Source organism: Thermobia domestica, chromosome 4 (genome assembly GCF_964235325.1).
Source record: "Thermobia domestica chromosome 4, izTheDome1.hap1.1, whole genome shotgun sequence".
Classification (NCBI taxonomy): domain Eukaryota; kingdom Metazoa; phylum Arthropoda; class Insecta; order Zygentoma; family Lepismatidae; genus Thermobia; species Thermobia domestica.
In genome coordinates, this window is record NC_137457.1 from 240779177 (window position 1) to 240802573 (window position 23397).

Consider the following 23397-nt stretch of genomic DNA (forward strand, 5'->3'; position numbering starts at 1 on the left):
CCTGAGAAATCCAGCAAGCAGCTGACTCTTTCATAGACCTAACTGCAACCAAAATCTGGTACTCAGGGGACAAATTGGCTAACTTAAAGTTTTGCTCTAATTGCTGAAGGAAATCTAAAGGCGAAATTTCTAACACATTTCCTGTAAATTCGGGAAAGTGACTAAGATCGGATAATTTTAATGACTTTTGACATTTATTAGACGAATCGGAAACAGCCAGTATGGGACAATTATCAGCCCCTAGAGAGGAACTGGGCATGTTCTCTCTCAACATTCCACAACAACCAGGATTAACATTATTCGCATTAGCAAGTGACACACCAGGAACCTTATTCACACCTACTGTGCACGAGGAGACTACAGGATTTATAGAAATGCGACTGCTAACTCCAGAGAAGTTCCTATCCCCACTGTCTAACTGACCTCTATTCTGCGAAAAGCATGAATGAGTACAACAAGCGTGGCTTGGAGCATGAGAGAATGAAGTGTGAGTATTATTACCACTATTAATCCTGTACGTATCAGTAACGACATCTAAACAAGAGGATGGAAAACAAGATGTAGTAACAAATGAAGTGGTTCCCATTAATGGAGTGGAAACAACCACCGGGACCTTCGGAATGGTGTCATAGGAGTTACTTCTAGTATGAGAAATTCCCAAAAAACGGTCCACATCTTCAAAATGCCTAGGTTCCACATTTATAATTGAACCAGTCTGTTCACCACTTTCTTCTTCTTCATCTTCACCTTGTTCAAATAAACTATCCAATTTCTGTTTCAACACCTCAAGGTCTTCCCTCATATTAAGACATGAATTAGTATTACGCTGAATTTCCTGCATCTGATTAGCCAAACTATCTAATTGACGCTTACTAACACTGTTGTCCTTCAAGACATTTAGTAATGCTTCTTCTTGAGAGGCTAGATTTTCATTAACAACTTCAATTTGATGGGTAAGTTCTACAGTATTATTCTCCAAACGATTACTTAGAGAAGTAATTCTGTCATCCTGTTCCTTGAGATGACGATCAACAGTTTCTTTTAAACTAGACACTTCTTTATTTATAGCTACCTTTACTTGGGAAACCTCTTTATTTACCACCTCAGACATTTCACCAATGACCACTGTTTTTACCTGCGAGACTTCTTCAGTCACGGTGGCTTTCATCACTGAGACTTCTTCAGTCACGGTGGCTTTCATCACTGAGACTTCTTCAGTCACGGTGGCTTTCATCACTGAGACTTCTTCAGTTACGGCCACCTTTATTGAGTCTATTTGACTAGAAAGCTGAGACATCAATTCAGCAAAGTTGGAGGTATCGCTACCTTTTTCACTAATGGTATCATCCTGATTCCTAGTAACTACGACTATAACATTTGAATCTCCATTCTCAGTGGAATCATTTATTGACCTACTGGGTTGTGCTACACATTTATTACAATCCCAGAGGACTTCAGGTTTACTTCTCTCACTAAATTCCTCTTCTGTTAACTCGGTGCAATGTCTACAGTACCAAGTGTTACAGGAGGTACACTCTAACAATGTGCCGGCATGGCCACATTGTCGCTTTTTCTTTTTATTCTTGTTCATTGTAACACTAATAGTTCAACACAATAAAAGAAAGAAAGAAAGTTCACTATATTAGCACTACACAATACTGGTTTATATATATATATATATATATATATATATATATATATATATATATATATATATATATATATATATATATATATATGAACACCAATTCATGAAGATGGGGAACCCGTAACCCTTGCACTCCTGTTCCGTCTCAACAGCGATTTAGCAGCCTTGCTTTTTTTTTTTTTTTTTAGGAACCACATTACTACATCAAACCAGAAATGATATTGAAAAGAATCTCAAAGAATATTTAACTATAAAGTATGACGCGCTGACGTAGAGAATGTTTACCTGCTTTCCATGGCCAACACAACTAAATAAACCAACTAATAACACGTGATAATTGACTCATAAACACAAGAAAAGAATCAAGACTTCCAGGCACCTTAACGTAAGTTATGACTAACAAAAACCGAAATAGTCAATACCAATGAAAAAGAACGATCCAGCAAAGAACCTAGCTAAGGGGAGCCAGAGCAATGGTAAGAGAAACGGATCAGAAGATTTCAGCTGAAATCCTGGCTGAAGGTCGCCAAAAACCTACACACCCTGTAGCGCCCCAGAGGATGGCCGGAACTTCTGAGTGCTACAGAGCGGAAGGCGTCTAACGTACTTAGAACGCAGACTAAAGAAAATCCAGAAAACTGAGTATCAAGGGGTCGCCAGTCTGTGAAAGATGAAATGGCAATGAAGTATAGGGCGCACAGACAACGTCCGACAACACGAGGCTTGCCCACACCAGCTCTACGAGAAGGCATGAACAAACCCCCCTTCCTCTTCTTGCTCCTGCGTATACCATAATTTAGAAATAGCTAACCTTAAATTAAACTTATCTAGCTACTAGGGACTTGCACTTGAACAACAACACTTAAAATGGAAAAGATTATTTATTATTTGATCAAAAGTTGGTATTAGGGCCATGGAAGCTTGATATAGAACAGGTACTTTATAACAGGTACATATACTATCATGCACGAGAACATATATTCGTATATTTATAAGAACAATAAAAAAAAATCATGCGTGAAAATATTCAGTTACTGATGCATGATTACATCAAAATTCTTGCAGCTATAAACAATTGAGGAGGGACAACCATCTTCACCTCCCTTGTATAATGATTGAAACATTAACACACTTCATAATAATATGCAAGTTAGATTCTTACCAAATTCCAGAAGAATTGTCACTTCTGAAGATGATGAAAGAAATAGTTTAAATTTATTATGCAAAAGATAATATCGTATCATAATTGTTAATTGTTGTACACTGCGACTAGACTTCAAGGATAATAATATAGCTATAAGGTACTAGCCAGCGTATACCCACCATCGGGTGCGCGCCTACATGTGCACTATCCAAACATAAGTGCAAAACTCAGTATTAAAATTGTTACCGCTAAGAAAAGGTATGCAATAAAATTATACACATTCATCTAATAACCCATTGAGACTGATTACCTGTTACTATGAGATTTACATTCCACATATGGGCATTCTGTGCCCTTTTCTTGATTGAACTGGCAACATTATGCTCCACCCCGGTGAGAGTGAAGCTGCCATGAACACATATAGCGTTAAGCTTGTTTATTCAACATTGTGATTCTTACCTGAGAATATGCACAAAGCATACTTACTAATGAATGATGTATGTATTCAGGATTGATGCTCAATAAGATAAGATAAGATAAAGACACTTTTGTGTAAACAACACAACTACACTAAAATGCGAGTGGCCAACATTATATGGAGATTATAAGGGACACCTAGCACCGGTGAGAACACAAAACAGCTATTCGTGAAGTAGCACTGACAAATAGTAGAGGATACAGCTTACTGCAGCTATGAAGCAACATAAAAACAAGATAATTAAGTAGTGCACCACACTTGTAAACACAGTTCTTCAAAGAACACCATTGAAATGAGCTTGGAGAGATAGCTGGAGGATTCACTATTATTATGAGAAAGCACTGGCTAATATGCCACTTTCACTCAACTCAGAGAGCACTGAACATTATAAACACTAAAGAGGGCTTAGAAAAAGTAAGCTTTCGAAGAGCTTAACTGGGCCTGATAAATTAACAGGCTATATCAAAGATGAGCTTTAATACGCACAAACATGCTCAAACATAATTGAACATAACTAAAAACAACATACTCATCAAAAATGACGAATGTGGTTGCTACGAAGGCAACCTTTATCAGGAAAACACCTTTAAACTGCCCATCTTCATATAAGAAACACTAACACAACAGCATCTCATCTCACTACCAGTTGATCCTGAGCCAAGGCTGGGCGGAGCTAAACCAAAGGGGGCTCCAAGGTAACTCCTTAATAATGGAAAAAAGTATGAAAAACTCCAGAGAAATGTATTGTGGTGTAAAATAACATGTCCCAGAACTGCATTGTCGCTCGACTAAACACTGAGCGAGCGGCGGCGAAAATAACGGGTAGATTCTTCATGCTGCTCATTCACCTGGGCTATGGGCCACTAAAATGCCTCTAAATTATTCCAACTGAATATGCGTTTGGCATAAATCCTGCACCACTCTACAAGCTGCTTGTTAATAGACTAATACTGCTCACTTAAGAAACTGCACTGGTTCACAACAACACATATAAAAGGATATTGGTTTGGAATAAACATGCTACTTGCTACTAAAATGCCATAAGTAGCTATAGAATCCAATACTTGGTACAGTAACAAGTACACTAGAATGTAAAGAAGCCACATTTTGTTGAAGTACATGTTTAAGTTCAAGGAAGTAGTGTTGTAGCAAATATATGAATGGGAATCAGCATTTAAGTCGTTTGTACGTGAAAACCAAGTTACTTCCTGGGAAGGTACATTGCTGATTCGTTACAATCCTTGTAAAGATCTGGACTCTTGATGATTCTGTGCTAGAGGTTGAATACATTGCTTCCTTCACTGATATGATACCGGACAGAGCGTGCATGGGGCGGGTTCCCACAGAAGTTTTTAGTGCTTCATTATGATTTCATACATTATCACAACTAAGAAAAACTTCACGAAAATTGCCATTATCGTATTAAATGGAGAATGTCACTAGGACGAACACAGAAACTTGAAATATAATTAATGGAGAGGCACACACTGACAGACAAAAACTTGTAGCTGTAACAAAACACGTGGGAGACCACTTGCTCTTCTTTATAAATTCCTCTTGGAAATTGCACACCAAAATTATGATGAAAAAGTAACCGTAAAGCTTCACTTACACTCAATGTTGCTCTGTCAAAACCGTTGATTACTAATAAAAGGAGGATGGCTACGAGAGGCCTAGATTAACTATAATTTTAGGCTTCATTTTTACAGATATCGAGAAGCCATGCGGTACACAATCTCTTTCTTCGTAGTAACGCGGAAGTCACCCGCTCGTCTTCCCTCCACAGAAGCGGAAGTATCAATGTTGCCAGATCTTACAAAAGAGAGTTAACAATACTACTTAAAAATATTACCATTATAAAATAACACAATTACTAAGGGCACTACAATGGCCATGTTTTTAAATCTCATAAGAAGAAAGGCATGCTAAAGATATGAAACGTGGTATATAAACTCCATATTCAATACACGTGGGTATATGCTAGTATTTTTGGAAATTCCGCCACAGTATTTCCAGAGATTCAACTTATAACAAGAGAAAGCGATAATTTCTAATTTTTCTCAGTATATAAAAATGATACCAATATAACCACTCATTGTTATGTAACTCAGCCAGAGGACGATTATTTTCATTCAAGAAAATTTTTATTTATGATTGGAGCTCAAAAAATTCCTTTGGAACTTTTCCGCAGCTATACTGCACTATAATATGGTAAGCCATTCTCTCAATCTCTTCAATAAACTCGCGGAATTAACAATTGAGCGCATGTGATCTAATGACTGGCTCTAAAACTTCTGACATATCCAAGCATTTCCCGCAAAAAAAAAAAACTGTTGAAATACAATGTACGATCAATGTTTTTGAACCACTGTCATTTTCTACTGCCTTTGATATGAGAGCAACGACACCTTTAATTTTTTACACATGCTTTTGCCACCATCTTTAGTGATAAACTTTGTATTTATTGAATATTGTGTTTTCTGAACAGCATTTTCAACTCCTTTAGAAATATCTTCCCCAGTGGTGCTGTGAGTGCTATGAATGTCAACAAGCTCCTCGTACACTTCATAGTTTTTTATCTATCGTTCGAATAAAATGTAACGTCTGAGAAGTATCTGAAATATCTGTTGCATCCAGGGCCAAAGACAATCAGTCTAAGTGTCGATTTTTGTCAGATAATTGAGTTAATATATTTTCTGCAATATCATCTATTATTCGAGCCACAGTGTTTGCTGACAAACTGTTTTGAAATGAATTAGATTTTTCTGGATACATTTCTTCCACTACTGCAATCATGCAATCCTTGATTAATTCGCTTTCAATAAATGTTTTTCGGTGTTTCGCTATTGAATTAGCCACGCCGAAACTAGCACAAGTTCCTGCTTCTTGTTCAGCATCTACTTTCTTAAATTACAATTGTTGAGATTTCAACCCGCTTTTCAAAGATTTACATTTTTCTAACCGTAGGCTTTCCACAAATTTGGAGTAATTCTGAGAATGTTAAGTTTTATAATGACGTTTTATATTGTATTCTTTACAGGCTGATATTGTTTCATTGCAAATTTACAAACATTGCCTTATTCTTACCACTTGACTGAATCACGTGCCTTATTCTTATCACAAGACTGAATCACGTGCCTTATTCTTACCACAAGACCGAATCACATGCCTTATTCTTACCACTTGACTGAATCGCGTGTCTTATTCTTACCACAAGACCAAATCACGTGCCTTATTCATACCACTTGACTGAATCCTGTGCCTTATTCTTACCACATGACTGAATAGCGTGCCTTATTCTTACCACAAGACCGAATCACGAAATACTGATATCTCCATTGTTATTTAAATATTCTGCACTCATTGTCTATCATTCGTTTCTTTTCCATACTTATAGAAATCCACACAGAAGACACGTAACTTCAAATTAAAATAATGCTAATCAATACAATTGCAAGCTGAGGTTCTGAATACATAGAATGCACAGGTTTTATCTGCTCACAAATAAACATGTATTTTCACTAAGAAACTATAGTCACAAAACGTACTAATCGCATTATACTTCACTTTTCAGATAGCGATATTTTTGTATGTTTTTTGGTTTATTAACATATCCATTGATACTCATATGTTGAGTGAATGAAAATAAATTAGCATTTAAGGAAAATACAGAACATAAGTCCATGGTAATCTTGTATCTCTGAAGATACAACCATATTCATGAAGTTATCTTTACAGTTACAAGTAAGTTTTCCTAAGTGGTAAACACAAAGAAGACATAGTGACCTTGAAAGATTTATTGCCACAAACGTGTAATAGGTGATACTACTTTCCAACACATTCACCATTCCAATTCAGATACTTGTATCAGGGTTGGCTGGTTTAAACCAAGGTGGTTTAAACCAGCTGTTTAAAAAAAACTGGTTTAAACCAAAAAGAACGAAAAATGCTTTAAATCATGTGAACTTCATGGTGAGGTTTCCGCATATCAAACCATCTGCATTAGTATTATCTCCTTTTCATCTTTTAATCAAGGTGTCCCATGTTCAATTCTCGGCCGAACCACAACCCTTCTTTCATGTGTAAACCAAGTAGCGGTTTGGGTGTCACTTTAAAGCGAAAATCTTCTTTATAACCTCGGTATTGCATAAAGATGTTAAGCCTAAACATACGAAACGAAGCCAAATTGTATGTTTTTGCTTGCCTGAATGCTTGTTGTTTTATAAAGAAGCAAAGGTTGCCTAAATATATTGATAGACATTAGCAAAATTTATCGACTGCATACATAGCTTCCAACATTAGCTTGGATTGGACTTCGTTTTAATTTTATTGAATGATATCTACATACTAAATTTGGAATTTAATACCTCAGTTTTAGCGTTTAGATTTTATATGCAAAGCTATAACAGGATTTGCTTTGCATTTAAAGTAATAACAGGATTTTCCCAATGGCTAACGCGGGAGTTTCCCGATTTATATGTAATTCTGTATAATGATTTCACTTGTGCAAGTATTTATCTTTTGTCCTGAAATGATTCTTGCCAATTATATTAACAAGTATGTAAAGATCAGTACAGCGTATTTTTATCAGGAGTCCTTCGTGAGTGAGTCGGCAGACTCATTGCATTTCTGGCCAATTAGTCCCGGTTTTGAGTCCAAATAGAGGACAATTTCTCTAGGAAGTAAGCCGGGAAGCTGTTTGGATCCCGCTTTAAGCTTATAAGACCCCTTCCAGCATAACCCTGTTGTTGCATAATAACAGCAAGGTGAAACGAACTTGTTTCTGTCCATATGTAATATAAATACATAAAACAAATTATTTAAACCAGAAAAACCTGGTTTAAACAAAAAAACAGGTTTAAACAATTTTTTTAAAAAATAAAAACCACGGTTTTTGCCAACCCTGCTTGTAATAACGTGTATTCCGATATCGTAAAACTCAGACACCTGGATGTGGAATCAGTGTATAACAGCCGTCTGCAATTGTTCATTACTGTCAAAGTTCTCACCGAGTAAACATTTCTTTGAGGTGTAAGAAGACATGAAAATCGGTCGCAGCAAGATATGGGATATACGGAAGATGATCAAACACGTGCCAGCGGAACGATTCTAGAAGATTGGTTGTCATCCTGTAGATAAAAACATGCCACATAAATAAAAACATTCCCTTCTTGTCTCATTGAAATCATGAAAAGGAGTAATTTCCCTTGATGTACAAGTGTAGTATTATCCTCTATGAACACATTATATTCGTTATTTGGCTTACTGAAGTCTTCGTGGAAAAATTTACGAACTAAACTCTACCTTTAAAAATGTATATTTAATCGTGGACATCTATAGAACCATAAAACGTCAAGATATGAGATATAAATTTTTAAAGATTACCATATAATCTTACAGCTTCTAGAACTTCAACATGATTATGACAAGAGTATCCCAGATTTAATGCGAATGCTGTTGAGTTTGACTCGATCTAAAAGATAAGCTGTATACTGTATTTCTTAAAATATTTCTCACATCTGCTCAATGACACCTTTGTTACTATGCAGCTTTAATTTTGACTACCACATTGCCAGTCTTGCAAACATTTCATTAATAAAAACTACCTATCCACCGTTTCGCGTATAAACACTTCTAAAACCCAACAACTCTCTTCCAACTCATTCCCTTTACGCGATCATTCGCATCTAAGTCAGTCAGTAGTTGTGACCAGTGTTTCTTCCAGACATGTTTTTTTGGGGGGTCACTAACTCCACGGAGAAGACCAAAATAATACGTCTATAATATATTAATAAATAGAATAGTACAAGGAGTAGCCCCCCGTACTGCTAAGTGTGCCCCGGAACATTTCTTCTTAAAAAAAAAAACATGGGTTGTGACACTCTTAGTGGAACGCCCATTGGACGGGATACATCAGTTTTTAATTGTCCTGTTCCCAAAAAAAGCACCACAGAAAAAGCAACAGTGGCATGGGCTTTTAATTGCCCTGAGGCAAAAAAAGCAGAAAAAGCAACAATGGCATCGTTTTGTAACTATCCTGAAGCCAAAGCCATACAAAAAATCAGCAATGTTGAACATGAAGTCACCCTGTAATATAATGTAATATCTACTGGCTGACACATTAAGTAAACTGCTCGAAATGCTTTCCACTAACATTAGAACACATTATCTTCTGTGCAGATTCTGACGAACTCATTGGAAGATGTCTGGTGTTTCACGTGTTTGTCGTTCAGCTGTCACAATTCCTCCCACTAGAAGTTTCAAAGTGCCTACTGAGTCTCAAAAAAAGCTCCTTCATGGAATCAAAAAAAAAAGTCCAGAGACGCGCAGGACTGTGGTGAGCGCGCAGGCCAAGCTACTAGACAGTCGCGACCGACCCATCTCTCTCCAAATAAGGTGTGGAGATACTCACGAACTCCTGTAGTGAAATGTGTAACTACGCCATTATGCTGAAACCACATTTGCCTACGTACTACCAATGGAAAATCTAGGAGTTAAGAGAACACTTCGTTCAGAAATGTCAGATAATATTGTTTGATAATTTCAGCCCAAACACTGACTGAGAAATAATTGGGATCCTCTGGAGTTTACATCGTAAGGATTTTCTGTTGTCTATATGTGTCTCTTTATTGTGTTGAAGTATCCTATTTGTGTGAAGACAGTTTCAGTACTAAATAGTCACACGTAAGAGGAACCACGTGAACTGCGGATCTTCGGCCACTATGTCGAAGAAACAAGGTAGAAGGTGCTGGTAGAAGGATTGTCTTCAACATGTTGCAAAATTTGTTCCTATAATCTGATGGCACACAAACGACCTGTTTCACGCAAACTACGTTCAAGCCTTGCAAATATGGTGTGTGCAGGTTGTCGCTTATTCGGAAAATGCTCCTGATACGGTTTCCTTGATTTTCCTTCATTTTGTCTACCTTCTCCGTGTATGAGAAGCATGTCAACTTCTTATTTCTGTATGAATGCTCCATTTGAAACTTGCATTGGATTCTTCCTGCAAACCGACTCGTCCAGATAACACCTACTGACATGAAGCATCTGATTCTGAGGCACTGTTAAAAATGACGTATTGTCACAAGCGTATCTTCGTTTGCACTATTACGTGCTGGGAGACAACCCAAACTTCTAGGTGGCATTTGATGTAACTAAAACTATGTAAATAGTGGACTAAAGCAGAGACACTGACCTCGACAACGTCCGTTAAACGAACGTACCAATCTGTTTGTGCAGGTTTCTTTCTCGTCTTTTTCCCCGCCCCTTCTTTGCCTTTTTATTTTACTACTTTTTAATATTATTATTAGTAGTAGTAATTTTATTATCATTGTAATTATTATTCAGGTCAAACATCTCTCAATGTCACCTCCTAATTACTTGAAGACTAATTGTAATATTCTCAATTCTACGTAGAAAACACTAGGAAAACCACAACGTTTCTTGTTGTTGTCTACCATTCTTCAGCAGTGACCACATCCACAAATGAACGCACAAAACGCCCATTGCAAACGCGCATCTGAATTTTTTCCTTGCTATTCAGACAGTTTATTGCTCTTTTCTTGTCTTTTTGTGCTGTTTTATGAAGCCCACTATGTAATGTTGAAACCGATCAGAACGACATGTTTCGAAAGTCATGTTAAAGTACAAAGCCGTGGTCTCATCTTTATTCCTGTTAGATAGCAACACAGAATTATTGTCTTTCACTATTTTCTTCAGCAGTACCAAAGGACACTAAACATGCAATAAAGTGACGGAGTGATGTTTTTTACAATATAAGGTTACTCACAGTTTGCAACACTGTCACCTTCGTATCACTGATGTTTTATATATTTATCGCACTATTTGTATACACAGCACCCTTGCTGCAATATATTATCACAATCGTGTTCCAATCATTTTCGACAGTCAATAGTGTGTCGCAATGGGCAACCCTGTATCTCGAAAACGACGCCATAGTCGGGCAAGTGGTAATTGAGAAAACTTAATCAGTTTGTCCAACGAATTTACCCACGAGCTGTGTAACATGTTATCTGTGGACCCCTTGATATGTAAAGAAATATTTGTTTTGGGAAAGCGATTTTTGAATGAATGAATATAACTAAAAACAAAAGTCGCTAAATCTTTAAGTTCAAATGAGGTGCCCCGATCACAAAATAACTCTCTTTTGAAAAGAGAGAAATTTGATACATATATATCGAATGTTTATTTCATTAGTAAAATTGAATAGTTTCAAAATAATTCATTTTTATGTTTGGGCTACAAATAGATCAAATCTGCTACTTTTGGGCCAAAACCTTGCTACTTTCTTATCTTTAGATCTGACAACACTGGTTGCGTCTGCATAGAGTAGGCTGATTAAACTAAACAAAAATTTCCTGACATTACAACTAACAACAGCATCACTCTTTTCCAACTTTGTGATTAGCTCAGCAAATAGGTTTAAATTGCCGTTATTTTAGTTTCCTAGATCGGACCTATCAATTCAAGTATTCAGTTATCTCTCAATATTAAGTCTATACTAAAAATGCTTTGCCTTAATAAGAGGACAACCCAAAGCAGTACATGGTACATGTAAATTCTACGGCACTGGTCTCATTCACGTCATACAAGAGAAAATATACTGGTCACTTAACGGACATAACAATCTAGCAAGCCAATTACTGGCTCTTCTTCATTAACACTGACGATATGAAGCAATGTGGAACGATGGCTTAACGTAATATCCGAACCTCAGTAGAATCTAACCCGAAACTAAGCGCACAAAGGTGGAAATTCTCACTACGTCATGCTTTGCGAAGTTAGATAAACGAAAGAATACAAATAAATTATTTTTGAAAATTTATATTAAATATTATTTCTTCGCAAAGTATTATACTACTATGAAAATCTTTTCTGCGATATGCAATCGAAATATCATAGGTTTTTCTTGTAATTGTTAAGGAAGATAAATTTTATGCACATTTTGGCTTCTATGTACACTTCTTGCTTTCTCGAGAGACTATTGTTTACACGTAACATGCTTAAACGTTTCGAATTCGTAATGGAACGTGATGTTCAACTGATTGTTCTATTTCACTTCAGTATCATATATGAAATTAATATTTATCATATATTGTTTGAAGTTTCTGCTTACTTGCTTCAGCTACAATTTCTAAAAATTAAATCAGTTAAAAATAAATAACCTTAACACCACTTAATATTGTTTACAATTGTTCTTCTGAGCCACTAGATGTTATGCAAGAACATAAGGGATGAATACATTGTACTACTGTGACGGATTCGAAATACTGTGGTACTTTTGTCACTGAAATGTTGCACATGGTGCGTCACTTAACGCCAAATGAAAAATAAAAACTCAGTCGTTTTACAATGCGTAATCAGGATAATAAATCCTACACAAGCTCACAATTCAGTGTCACCAGAAGTTGTTGTGCACTATTAGCAAGTAAAAAATATATATACATACCTACAATACAATCCAAAGGGAAGAAATGAATTGATAACCTGAAGATAGTAAGTAACTATCCCTCAGCTACTTGGAAGAATACAAAAATGTAGTGAGTTAATTGTTGGAGAAACATTCTAATAGATGTCATTATCTTCTGTCATATAACCTTTATTAAAGCAACACTGAGTAAATAGTTGGCAAACTGGAATATCTTTCACCTAAGGCGAGAGATGGGTCATGATTAGTAGTATACCGGTCACCTCTAGTGAGACAGAGTCCTGGTTCAATCCCAGGCCTTGAGTTTGAGGTGTAAAACATCGTCCTCGTGTTTGTCTTGGTGATATTCCGTTTCCTCCTCCATTTTCATCCCACCAACTTTATCTTAGCCTTTCGCTATTAATCATCCATCTCCCTTAGCCTACAGGGCATAGTCATTGAACACTAAATTAAAAGATAAATTTCATTTTTAAGGCGTAAAATCTTTGGAACAAAATAGAACCAAGCTTCGTGTAGCTATGAAAAACTTGTAATCTCTTTTATTACCTTGCCAGCAATAGGTGATTTAACATTTTTCGTAGGTCCAAAGAATAGGGACAATATTTAATAATGTGTAATATTCCACTTACTAAACTTATAACTCCTGGATAATACAACATGCTTCTGGATATTCAGTCCTTTGCAAACTAAATTATTTCTTGTAAATTAACTACAAATGGAAAATAGTTTGTTGATTTGTCATCCTCTGACTAATAAATGTTTGTCCACTGCCCTCTCCGTGGTCAATTCCTGGGTACTTTAACGTGGATCACGAAAACCATGTCGTCCAAATGTTCCTCAATCAACTAGAGTGGGTAACCAAAATGTGGGGCATCGTTGAAGTCAACATTTCCATTTCAAACCTGTATAATCATTTCCGGGTGATCTTTCGACAATAGTATCCTCTCCATGTACTGTACAGATTTATCAGGATGCCTCTGTGGTACTTGAACCTTTGTTGAATTCGTACAGGAAAATGATGTCGAGAATTTGCCCTTCTTTTCAACTTGACATTCCATTCTTCAGAGCCTGAAAAACAAAAATTAATTAGCTCAGCAAATCCACAAGTAGTATTACACTTTATTGACAATATAGCTACAATTGGAATACTTCACAGCACTACCCCTATCACTAATGTCTGGCAGGAAAAAATCTGAAAATGAACAGCACAAATTAATGAATCAACCCAATACAATATAAAACTTAAATAATAAAGGACTTTTAATAGGAGTAAAGATAAGCAGAATATTCTTTTGAAAGGGAAAGGAACCACATTCAACCTTAATTGTTACAGCCATCACAGCGTCACAGCCATGCCCGTGCTGAGATACTAAGGAGGGCGGTGAACAAATCAACCAAAAGGGTGCCCATACAAATGGGAATAAGTATTATAGATAGATAGATAGATAGATAGATAGATAGATAGATAGATAGATAGATAGATAGATAGATAGATAGATAGATAGATAGATAGATAGACAGAAAGAAAGAAAGAAAGAAATGATCGAAAATGACCGATGTTAGTGTCGAATCCATAGTTCTCGGAGTTGCTGAGATGAACAATGACACTTCTGATGTTTAAATCCAAATTTAGCTCACAATACTAATATTTAATATTTTAAGACAAAAGAACATCGTCTGTCAGGGAGCGCTTTAGTAATAGTAAAAAGTGTCTGACTAGCGGAACATATCAATTTTTGTTATTTTAACCCAGCGAAGTGGGTAATTGACGCTAGTACTCTATAAAGTACAGAAAGTATTTCAAATACATATAAATACAATTTTCAATCGATTCGGCAGTTATTTTGAATGTAACTAGTGTATATTGAGTACTTTTATTGTTAGCAACATAATAAGATTTCGTATTGAGCTTGACGAATTAATACGTATAGTATTGGGCATGTTGTGGAACGTGAAACTCAAAGATTTCCTTTCATAATATGTACTTTTAACAAATTTATTCCGCATTCAGATGCAACTTTCTCATTTGGAAACTCCCCAGTTAACAGGCTAATAAACACTTAAAATTAATTTTGAGACAGAATGCTCAGTACTAGATAGAATTACTACTTTATGGAAACTTAAATTCTTACACTATTATAGTTTATATTATTACTAGCTGAAGTGCCCGTTCCACTCAGGGGAGAATTTGTATATCGAACGTACTTGAACCCCTTCCTCCTTAGGATATGCATGGGGGATATATTTGGTCTTGAAACTCATCGAGAGTGAAAGTACTCATCTCAGCAACCCAGAAAACTATGAATTGGACACGATATCAATCTTTCTCGTTTATTTTGACACGTCACTTCCCTCATGGCTGTATAGTTAACACCAAGGTTGTTATAAAATAGAGGATCTGCTCATATGTTTCTTCATCTTGTTAACTGAATGATGCCAAGAAAGAAACCGAGCGTCTGCCAAAAAAAAATGTCTGATTGGCTACTCTCGTTTCCGAAATGAATGTTGGCTCAAAACATTGCGATCTTATTAGGCGGAGCGTGCAAGGTGGAGGTGGCGAAACTATGACAAAGCGGGTTTCACGATTTTGTTGTATAGGAAGATCCTCTCTTTTATAACATCCTTGGTTAACACACTCATTTTCATCTTGGACATAGGCGTAACTAGAGGGAGGTCAGGAGGCCAGACCTTTTTGTTTATAAGAGGGCCAGAGGAGACATGTGTTGTTTCTCTTATTTCAAGTTCCACGCCTTTGGTGCACGGACATCTGGACTCGATTTCCGACGGGAGAACCGTAACATTTGAACGAATTATACAGATTCAGAGTCCACTGTAGACTCTAGGTTCATGTCTCATATAACCTTTGTGCTTGAAATGGACAACAAAGTACAGCCGACGAACCAATGTAACAAAAGTGTAATTAAAGTAATTCTTAATTTAATACAATAATTCATGAGTAGACGATTTGAACCGATGTCCACCACTTTTAAAGCATACTATTACGTGTGAACTAGATCTTGAGGAGCTATCCATTAAGTTAAATACCGCCAAAATTGTAATAATAATGTGAAATGTCATTTAGAAATTTCACGCATGTAGTACTGTTAAGTGCTTTTCTTATTATATGCTAAGATGAAACCTTAAAACTGAATAATCACGACTTTCCTTTCATTTCTCTGCAGTTGGTTCCTTCGTCTATTGGTCAGGGATCCACAGAACATCGAGCTGATGTAGATCGTAAGTAACTTTTGCTACATTTCTAATTATAATTTATTTTTTATGATAACTGTTCATGTATCTTCTACTTCTTATTTACTCAGATTACTTTGTTATTGCATTTTGTTGTTTTTGTTATTATTCTTGATTTATTGGTTTTGTTTCCCCTCCAAATAAAAGTAATAAATGAATTATATATCGTACGTGTTACAATATTTCTTGATAATTTAATGAAACTTGAAGTGTTCACTGCTATTTATAGCTTGAGACCAAAAATCATATCAAGGGTATTATGTCGGTTATTTGTTCGAAACTAAACATTTTTCGATTAACTTTTTGCTATACAGTATATATAAATTATTTACTATGTTACATCAATAATTATCATTAACACAAACTTGATATGCGAACTCGTCTTGCACTCTCTCATTTCAACCTAAAAATTTGATATATTGCAATAATCAGTAGTTTAGTACTTAATACACTCTCCCAAACATTCGCTATACTGCAGGTATAATTTGAAGGCAGCAATTAGTTCATACTGTTTTGAAAACCAAACAACCGGACATTCAACGTACAAAGTATGCAATCTTACAAGGAACGGACATGCACCTGCCATCCGGATATCCGAACCAAACCAAGTCCATTCGATAAACATAACAAAGATATGTTAATGCACAAAAAATTAGGTGCTATGGACAAAGGAGTAAGTCCCTGGGGCCAATACCTATACACGCTTTTCCCTCTTGGCTATTCTGTCTATCAACACAAACAATACAAAAATCAATATATATATATCAATACATATCAATACACATATTTCTTATCCTTTATAGTATTTTTCGACATACATTTGGATTGTGTACTTGTACCAGGGGCTACTCCAGAGGGGTGCAAAGTTGATAAAAGGGATTTCTGGAGGGTATTTTCCAGACATTCTCCCAATTTTCCCTATTCAATTACATTATGGGAACCAATTCATAGCACCTCTGGAAAGCTTGTTTCATGCTGAAGAGAATGAACTATAAACTATGACTTTCCAATGAACAGTGTTGATGCAATAGCTATTTCAGTGCGAGTCTACGATTTTCTTTTTACTAACAGGGCCCTAGGGACTTACTCCTTTGTCCATGCTACCTAATTGTTTGTGCATGAACATATTTTTGTTACGTTTATCGAATGGACTAGGTTTGATTTGGATGTCCAGATAACAAGTTCATGTCCGTTTCTTGTTAGAATAAAGATGTCCTGAAATTATAGCTTCAAGTGATATACAGATGGTTATCAAAATCAAAGTTCTGAGCATGACATTCTTTGAGTATCCTCCGTACATAAATACTATTCCGTAAATAAGTGAAAGGGGATTCATCGGATCATATTATGCGTTCCCAAGCATTGCGTTTTACTTTGCATAATCTCGGTAGCATTTTCATCATGCTAAATCGTTGTTGACACTTCATAAATTGAAGTCCCGCCGCAGATGGTGTTCAGTTTATGCAGCCCATGGTTTCAAGTTCCTATTACTACATTCCGTGTATGGTTCATTGAAACAATCATCTTCAATGCTCACAGATCCTTAGTCTACTATTACTCTTCAACAATGTTGTTTTACCACAAGTTCGGTAGGCTATCATCCATAGTGGCACCGTACCTCTCGACACAGTTAACAAACTTGAGCTAACTACTCGTGTGCATCCACAATTTGGCTTCTGAAGAGATTTTCCATCCAAGGGTGCCGATCCTGCCCTCCCCCCCCCCAAAGCTCATGCGGGCCACCCTATATTTTTATATGTATTTTATCTTGTTATATGTATTGTTATACATATTTTTTTGTGAATGGGCCCCCTAAAGTTACAGAGAAATCGGCGCCCTTGTTTCCCTGTCTGTTTTCTCCAACACACGCCTCCGTTCTACCGCGCCTGACGTACTACAGACAATAGCCTAATACACCGCTAATGACATGATGTAATCGTCGCCAACACCTAGTGGTCCACCTGCCGGTAAATGTCGATCGTCGAAATAGCAACGCGTCGAAGGATTGCCGCTAGTGTGCCACTGACGGCAGGGTTTCGTCGAGTCGAAACAGATATCTAGAGTCGGGGTGAGGACTTCATTTTGGTTCGCGCTCCTTTGATTTGTCGCGGAGAATCGCGAAGGCGCCAACACGAATTATCGCCAGTCATGTTGTTATTATTATATATTATTTTTTTCCTGAAGAATTGTTCCTAAAGTGAGCCCCAGAAGTCAAGAGTAACCCCTACCTCTACGTGAAAAATCTTGAGATGAGTGCGTATAATTGTATGAATTTAGATGGCAACTGTCGCCGATCAATAGAAAGTGAATATGAAAAAACTATGAAATAAAGTAAATAACGCGAGTCGTTTTATTATAAAATTATATGGCGAACGCATTTTATCTTATCCCAAACGGTTGTCGTCGAATATACACGGCTAAAGGAGCACTCTGATAAGCCAAATTAAAACGACCTCAAAGATTTATCCTCTTACAAGTGATGCTTCCTTCACTGCCTCCGAGGCGAAATTGGAAGAACAAGCGCTTACTAATCATAAGGTTGATGGTTCCCGCCCACTACGAGGTACTTCTTAACTTTTTCTAGTGCTTTTTAGACTCACCTTGATGTAAACAAATCACGCGTATAGGCGATTTAACATATTTTGGGAGGGTAATTTTGTGGTCCATTGGTGTTTTGTCGCGTTTGTGCCGCTGGTGGTATAATTTTCAAAACTGAAGTAGGCCACCGCGGATCGTTGCTGCGGGGCCGCCAATTTTTGACGAGATGTTACTAGTTCCCCATCAGTGGTCCACCGACGCTTACGGCATCGGATAGGCACTACATATGTACCTTCATTGTTACCACATTTCAAATCTTACAGTGTACGTTTTGAAAACTACAGGCGTTTCCATTAATCTGTATAACTCGTGACACACAACGCGTTAATTGTAGATAGCGATTATTAGAGGGATTGACCTTATCTGACGGTTGTGGCCATGTTCTCAAAGAAAAGTATTTATACGAAACCCGCAAAAATTGTATGTTAGCAACGCTACTCACTAATGCTTGTAACCAGGATTCGAGTACGCCGGGATGCGAAATCGAAACATCTTTACTTCCTGAAACTCAACTTACGTACTACGGAATACTAAGGCTGTGAAGCACCTTGGTTATGGACACCTCAAATAAGAATTTATGCCGCAAGTATATTAAAATATTATGAATTTCATTACGAATAAATCTTTTCTTTTATAGGAACATACGAGATAAACAAAGAGGAATATAACATTCCAAGAATCCACGTACACAGTGCACTACTCACAGACATTTTTCAAGAAAGTTTTTAAAACTATTGTTCTTTTTGACATGTTACAATTGAGGAGGATAGCAAGATACTTGTGCATGTAGGTCTTACTAAATTTGTGCCAAAACTATTAGGCAATTGGAAGGGGGAGTATTTGATTAAGAGCTATCAGTCTCCCATTTTTATCTTTGCTAATATGCAGTAATTCACTATAGGATCATTGTGCGATATTTCGACAACTTAAGAAACAACTCGATACTACTCTGAAAGTTACATTAGTTTTGTCCTGCAATAATAGCACTTGACAATAATCCTTGCCCTAGCTATAAAACAAAATCATCCCCGTGAATGTAATACTTGCAAATGCAAGAACACATAAAAGAATGGTGCGGATCAGTAGATTTTGGAAGTCTTCCGGAAGAAATCGACACTTGCTATGGGAGACGTCGACATTATATAAACAATGAAATCCTTCACATCGTTGAAAACAGTATCCTTTGCAATAATCATAAAACACAATTAAATACTAGATGTACCGGTAAGGTTTCTGCTATCCAAATATGAATTATTTGTAAACTTTGCTGTGGTTCATTACAACCTGAGTTGAAATACAATAGCACTGAAAGAATGTAAGCTCGTTAATAACAAACTTTGTTTTCAACCTATTTTGCAACATATTACTTTTAATATTTCACCACTCATAATAACCAATAATCGAAAATCACAATTTAACACAATCATTTTCGGAATCCATATGCGAAGAATCCAACAGAGGCTGATTTCCAACTGAAACTGACTTTTTCATAGTCTTCTTTCACAACATTTTGGCAGGGTTCCTAGGAGCAAAGTTGCCGTAAAATAAGTTGAAATTGTTTCTCATCACGTTTGGGATGTGATTCCTGACAAAAAAAAAAATAAGACATAAGACAAGAAGTACAGTCCAACTTGAGTGCACAAATGATTTCTTTCGGAGTTATAGGCTGCTGAAAACATGAAAAAATTAAATTTAAAGGTCCATAGGTCCAAAACTATGGGCCTATCGCAGTCGGATCAAGACTTCAGTTAGGAACTAATGTGTGCGCTATACAAAAATATATGTTTCAGAATCCTGTGATACTCACGCAACAATTTTTATAGAAGGACTTTGGCTACAGGCATATATTCTAAAGTACTCACCAACTACCTCTATAAAAATTGTTTCGGAAGTACCGCAGGATTGTGAAACTTGGATATTTGGATACGGTACATACTAGTTAATAAGCCTTGATCCGACTGCGATAGGCCCCATAGGTTTGGAGCTATGGACCTTTAAATTTCATTTTTTCATGTTTTCGGCAGCCTGTAACTTCGAAAGGAAGCATTTGTGCACCCAGGTTGGTCTATACTTTCTGTCTTATTTTGGTGTCAGGAATAACCTCCCAAATGTTGTCGGTTTGTTTCGAAACACTCTGTATATACATATATTTTATAAAATAGTAGGTGTAATTTAGGTTCATATAAATATGTTAGGCCTGGTTTTAAATTAAGAAGGTATATGTTTATTTATTCTTATTTGTACATATATAATATTATGATAAGTGTATAACTACAGTTTTTATGTAATAAAATTGCTACCTAATAATTTCTCATATTGGTGGAAACACTTCTCTCGGGTTTACAATAGCAAGAAGCTGTCCTCTTTTGCTTCGAGGAGGTAAATTCGTATTCCTTGCTTTCCGCGGCTGGTTCCTTAGATCGACTTCGAGGATTGATATATAAGTGAGAGATTCAGACAACTGAGACAGATTCTTTTTTAGGACAATTAAAGCTTCTATCAGAACCGGTTCCAGTCACTGTTCTAGTCTAACTAAAGTCTTATCGGGTAACCTAACCTAACCAAACCAAACCTAACATAAACTAATCTAACCTATTTAACCTAACAATTTTTAACGTTTTAACTGCTTTTTTGTAGGTTTGAAACTGGAGGAGCAACTCTAAATTTAAGCCCATACTTCCATTTTAAACTAAATTAAGTGATTCAAGACATAAAGTCGCTCAAATTAATATTCGGTTTTTATTAGGGAATTGCCAAAAACAAATATGATTTGGATAATAAACGGTCAAGTACACGTAATTTGTAAGGCAAAAGATACGTGGTTATATATTGAACGATGAAAGAAAGAAAATGTGACACTAAATGCTAATCAATGCTTGGTGGCAGGATGTGAAACAGATAATGGACCAAAAATACCTCCTATTAATATTCGGTTTCGATAGCACCAACGGTGTTTACTCTCTCTGTACTATGTAGAGAGCATGGTACAGTGACAAGACGTGTACTGCAGATGACAGCAGAAGAGAGGTAATAGCAGAGGTGCATAAACAGCACTGAACGTTGTGAATCAAACAGGTTATATGGACTGTGGCGAATATGGGTAGAAAAGGTAAAAATACGAGTCTCAAGCACTGGCAATTGGTGATCTGTCATCATGCAAAAGGCCGTAAATACGCTAAAAACATTGGCAACATTGGCATGAGTGCTGGATGACTTGGTTTTTTGTGCTCCGGAATTCTGGCTTAAATTGAATGTAAAGTGTTAATTGTAGTGATGTGTAGTGATTACAAATGACTATGAATATACAGTAGTAACGTTGGTGAGCATATTATATCAGTAAGTATATGATACGGCAGTATATAACGTAATTATAAGTCGCTTTGATTCTTTGTTTACATTGCTGAACAGAGTAGCCATATCAGTAAGCCTAAATTTCCGGAGTCGATCAGTGATTCGAGATATCGATTGTTGTCATGAGTGTCTGTTCGGAATGTACAAAACCGGTACCAAGACAGGACATATCAGCTAAATTACAGTGCATGGACTGTCATAATTGGATGCATTCTCGGTGTGTGAAATTAAACGCAGCAGACGTTGAGTTTATTAAATCTCAAAACAAACACTGGCGCTGCCCGTACTGTTCAAAGAAACGTCGAAGTAGTATGCAGGAGTCAGAAATATCACCTGAGTCTGTCCCATCTATTGCGGATGTTTATAAACTGCTGCTCGATATGAAAGAAGAAATCAGTAATATAAGAAAGTCTTCTCGTGAAATGGAGCGCGATTTAGGCAAGTCCTCAGATTCCTGTCACGAAAAGTTGGACAGTAATCAAACGTTGCTTACTAATCAACAACAATTAATTGAAAAACAGCAAGTGTTGATAGAAAGTTTGACAAGTGAGAATAAATCATTGAAAAAGCAAATCCTGGAATTAAAAGCTAAGTGTGTTGACATGGAACAGTACTCTCGGTGTAATACCCTGGAAATATATGGAGTGCCTGAATCCCCCCAAGAAAATATCCCTGAAATTGTAATGAATATCGGAAAGGCTTTAAATGTACACATTGATGAAACAATGATCGATGCTTGTCATCGGTTAAAGAAATTCAATAATCGACCTACTACTGGTATTATAGTTAAGTTTGTCCGAAGACATCATAAAGAGTTATTTCTTTCACGAAGAAAAGTAAAGAGAAACCTATCTACAATTGATATAGGTATGAATAGTGACAATCCAATATATATTAATCAATCCTTGACCCCAACCAGGAAAATATTGTTTGCTAAGGCAAAGCAGCTGCAACGTGATAAAAACTATAAATATCTGTGGGTAGATTATAGTGGGAAAGTTAAAATCAGCCCCATTCATGTAATCTCCTCAGAGGAGGACTTAGACAAATTACAGGGTTAAATTTGTTGTGCTTTGGTCATAAAATCCCTATTAATTTCATTATAATTGTATCTTTTCATGTACATAATGGTTTTAATTATCTCACTGATATCAATTGGTTAATATTTATAAATACTCGTATAGGAGATGGAGTACAAAAATAAACTGTCATTATATTATCAAAATGTTAGGGGTCTCAGGACCAAAACTCACCTTTTTCACAAAAACATATTAAGTAGTAACTATGATATTATAGCCTTAACAGAAACATTTTTGAATACTGATGTTAAGACTGCTGAATTATTCGATAACAGGTATAATGTTTTTAGAAATGATAGAGACCTTACGTTATCAGGTAAATCTGGAGGTGGGGGTGTACTTGTGGCGGTTAAGAAGTTATATAAAACTATTCATGAGGTAACATATAATGCACAAAATTGT

General features: G+C 36.4%; 2 protein-coding genes across 2 annotated transcripts in view; one reads left to right on the plus strand and one right to left on the minus strand.

The window, feature by feature from the left end:
• The window catches only part of LOC145683930 (uncharacterized), a 65147-nt gene that overhangs the window by 11246 nt on the left and 30504 nt on the right, over positions 1 to 23397 (plus strand). Inside the window, exon 2 of the mRNA XM_081755615.1 lies at positions 15901 to 15955. Within this exon, the coding sequence (XP_081611741.1) occupies positions 15901 to 15955 (55 nt within the window). The remainder of the gene's footprint in view (positions 1 to 15900; positions 15956 to 23397) is intronic.
• LOC145683932 (uncharacterized) overlaps positions 13247 to 23397 on the minus strand; it is a 35648-nt gene continuing 25497 nt past the window's right edge. Inside the window, exon 2 of the mRNA XM_081755619.1 lies at positions 13247 to 13786. Within this exon, the coding sequence (XP_081611745.1) occupies positions 13629 to 13786 (158 nt within the window). The 3' untranslated portion in view covers positions 13247 to 13628. The remainder of the gene's footprint in view (positions 13787 to 23397) is intronic.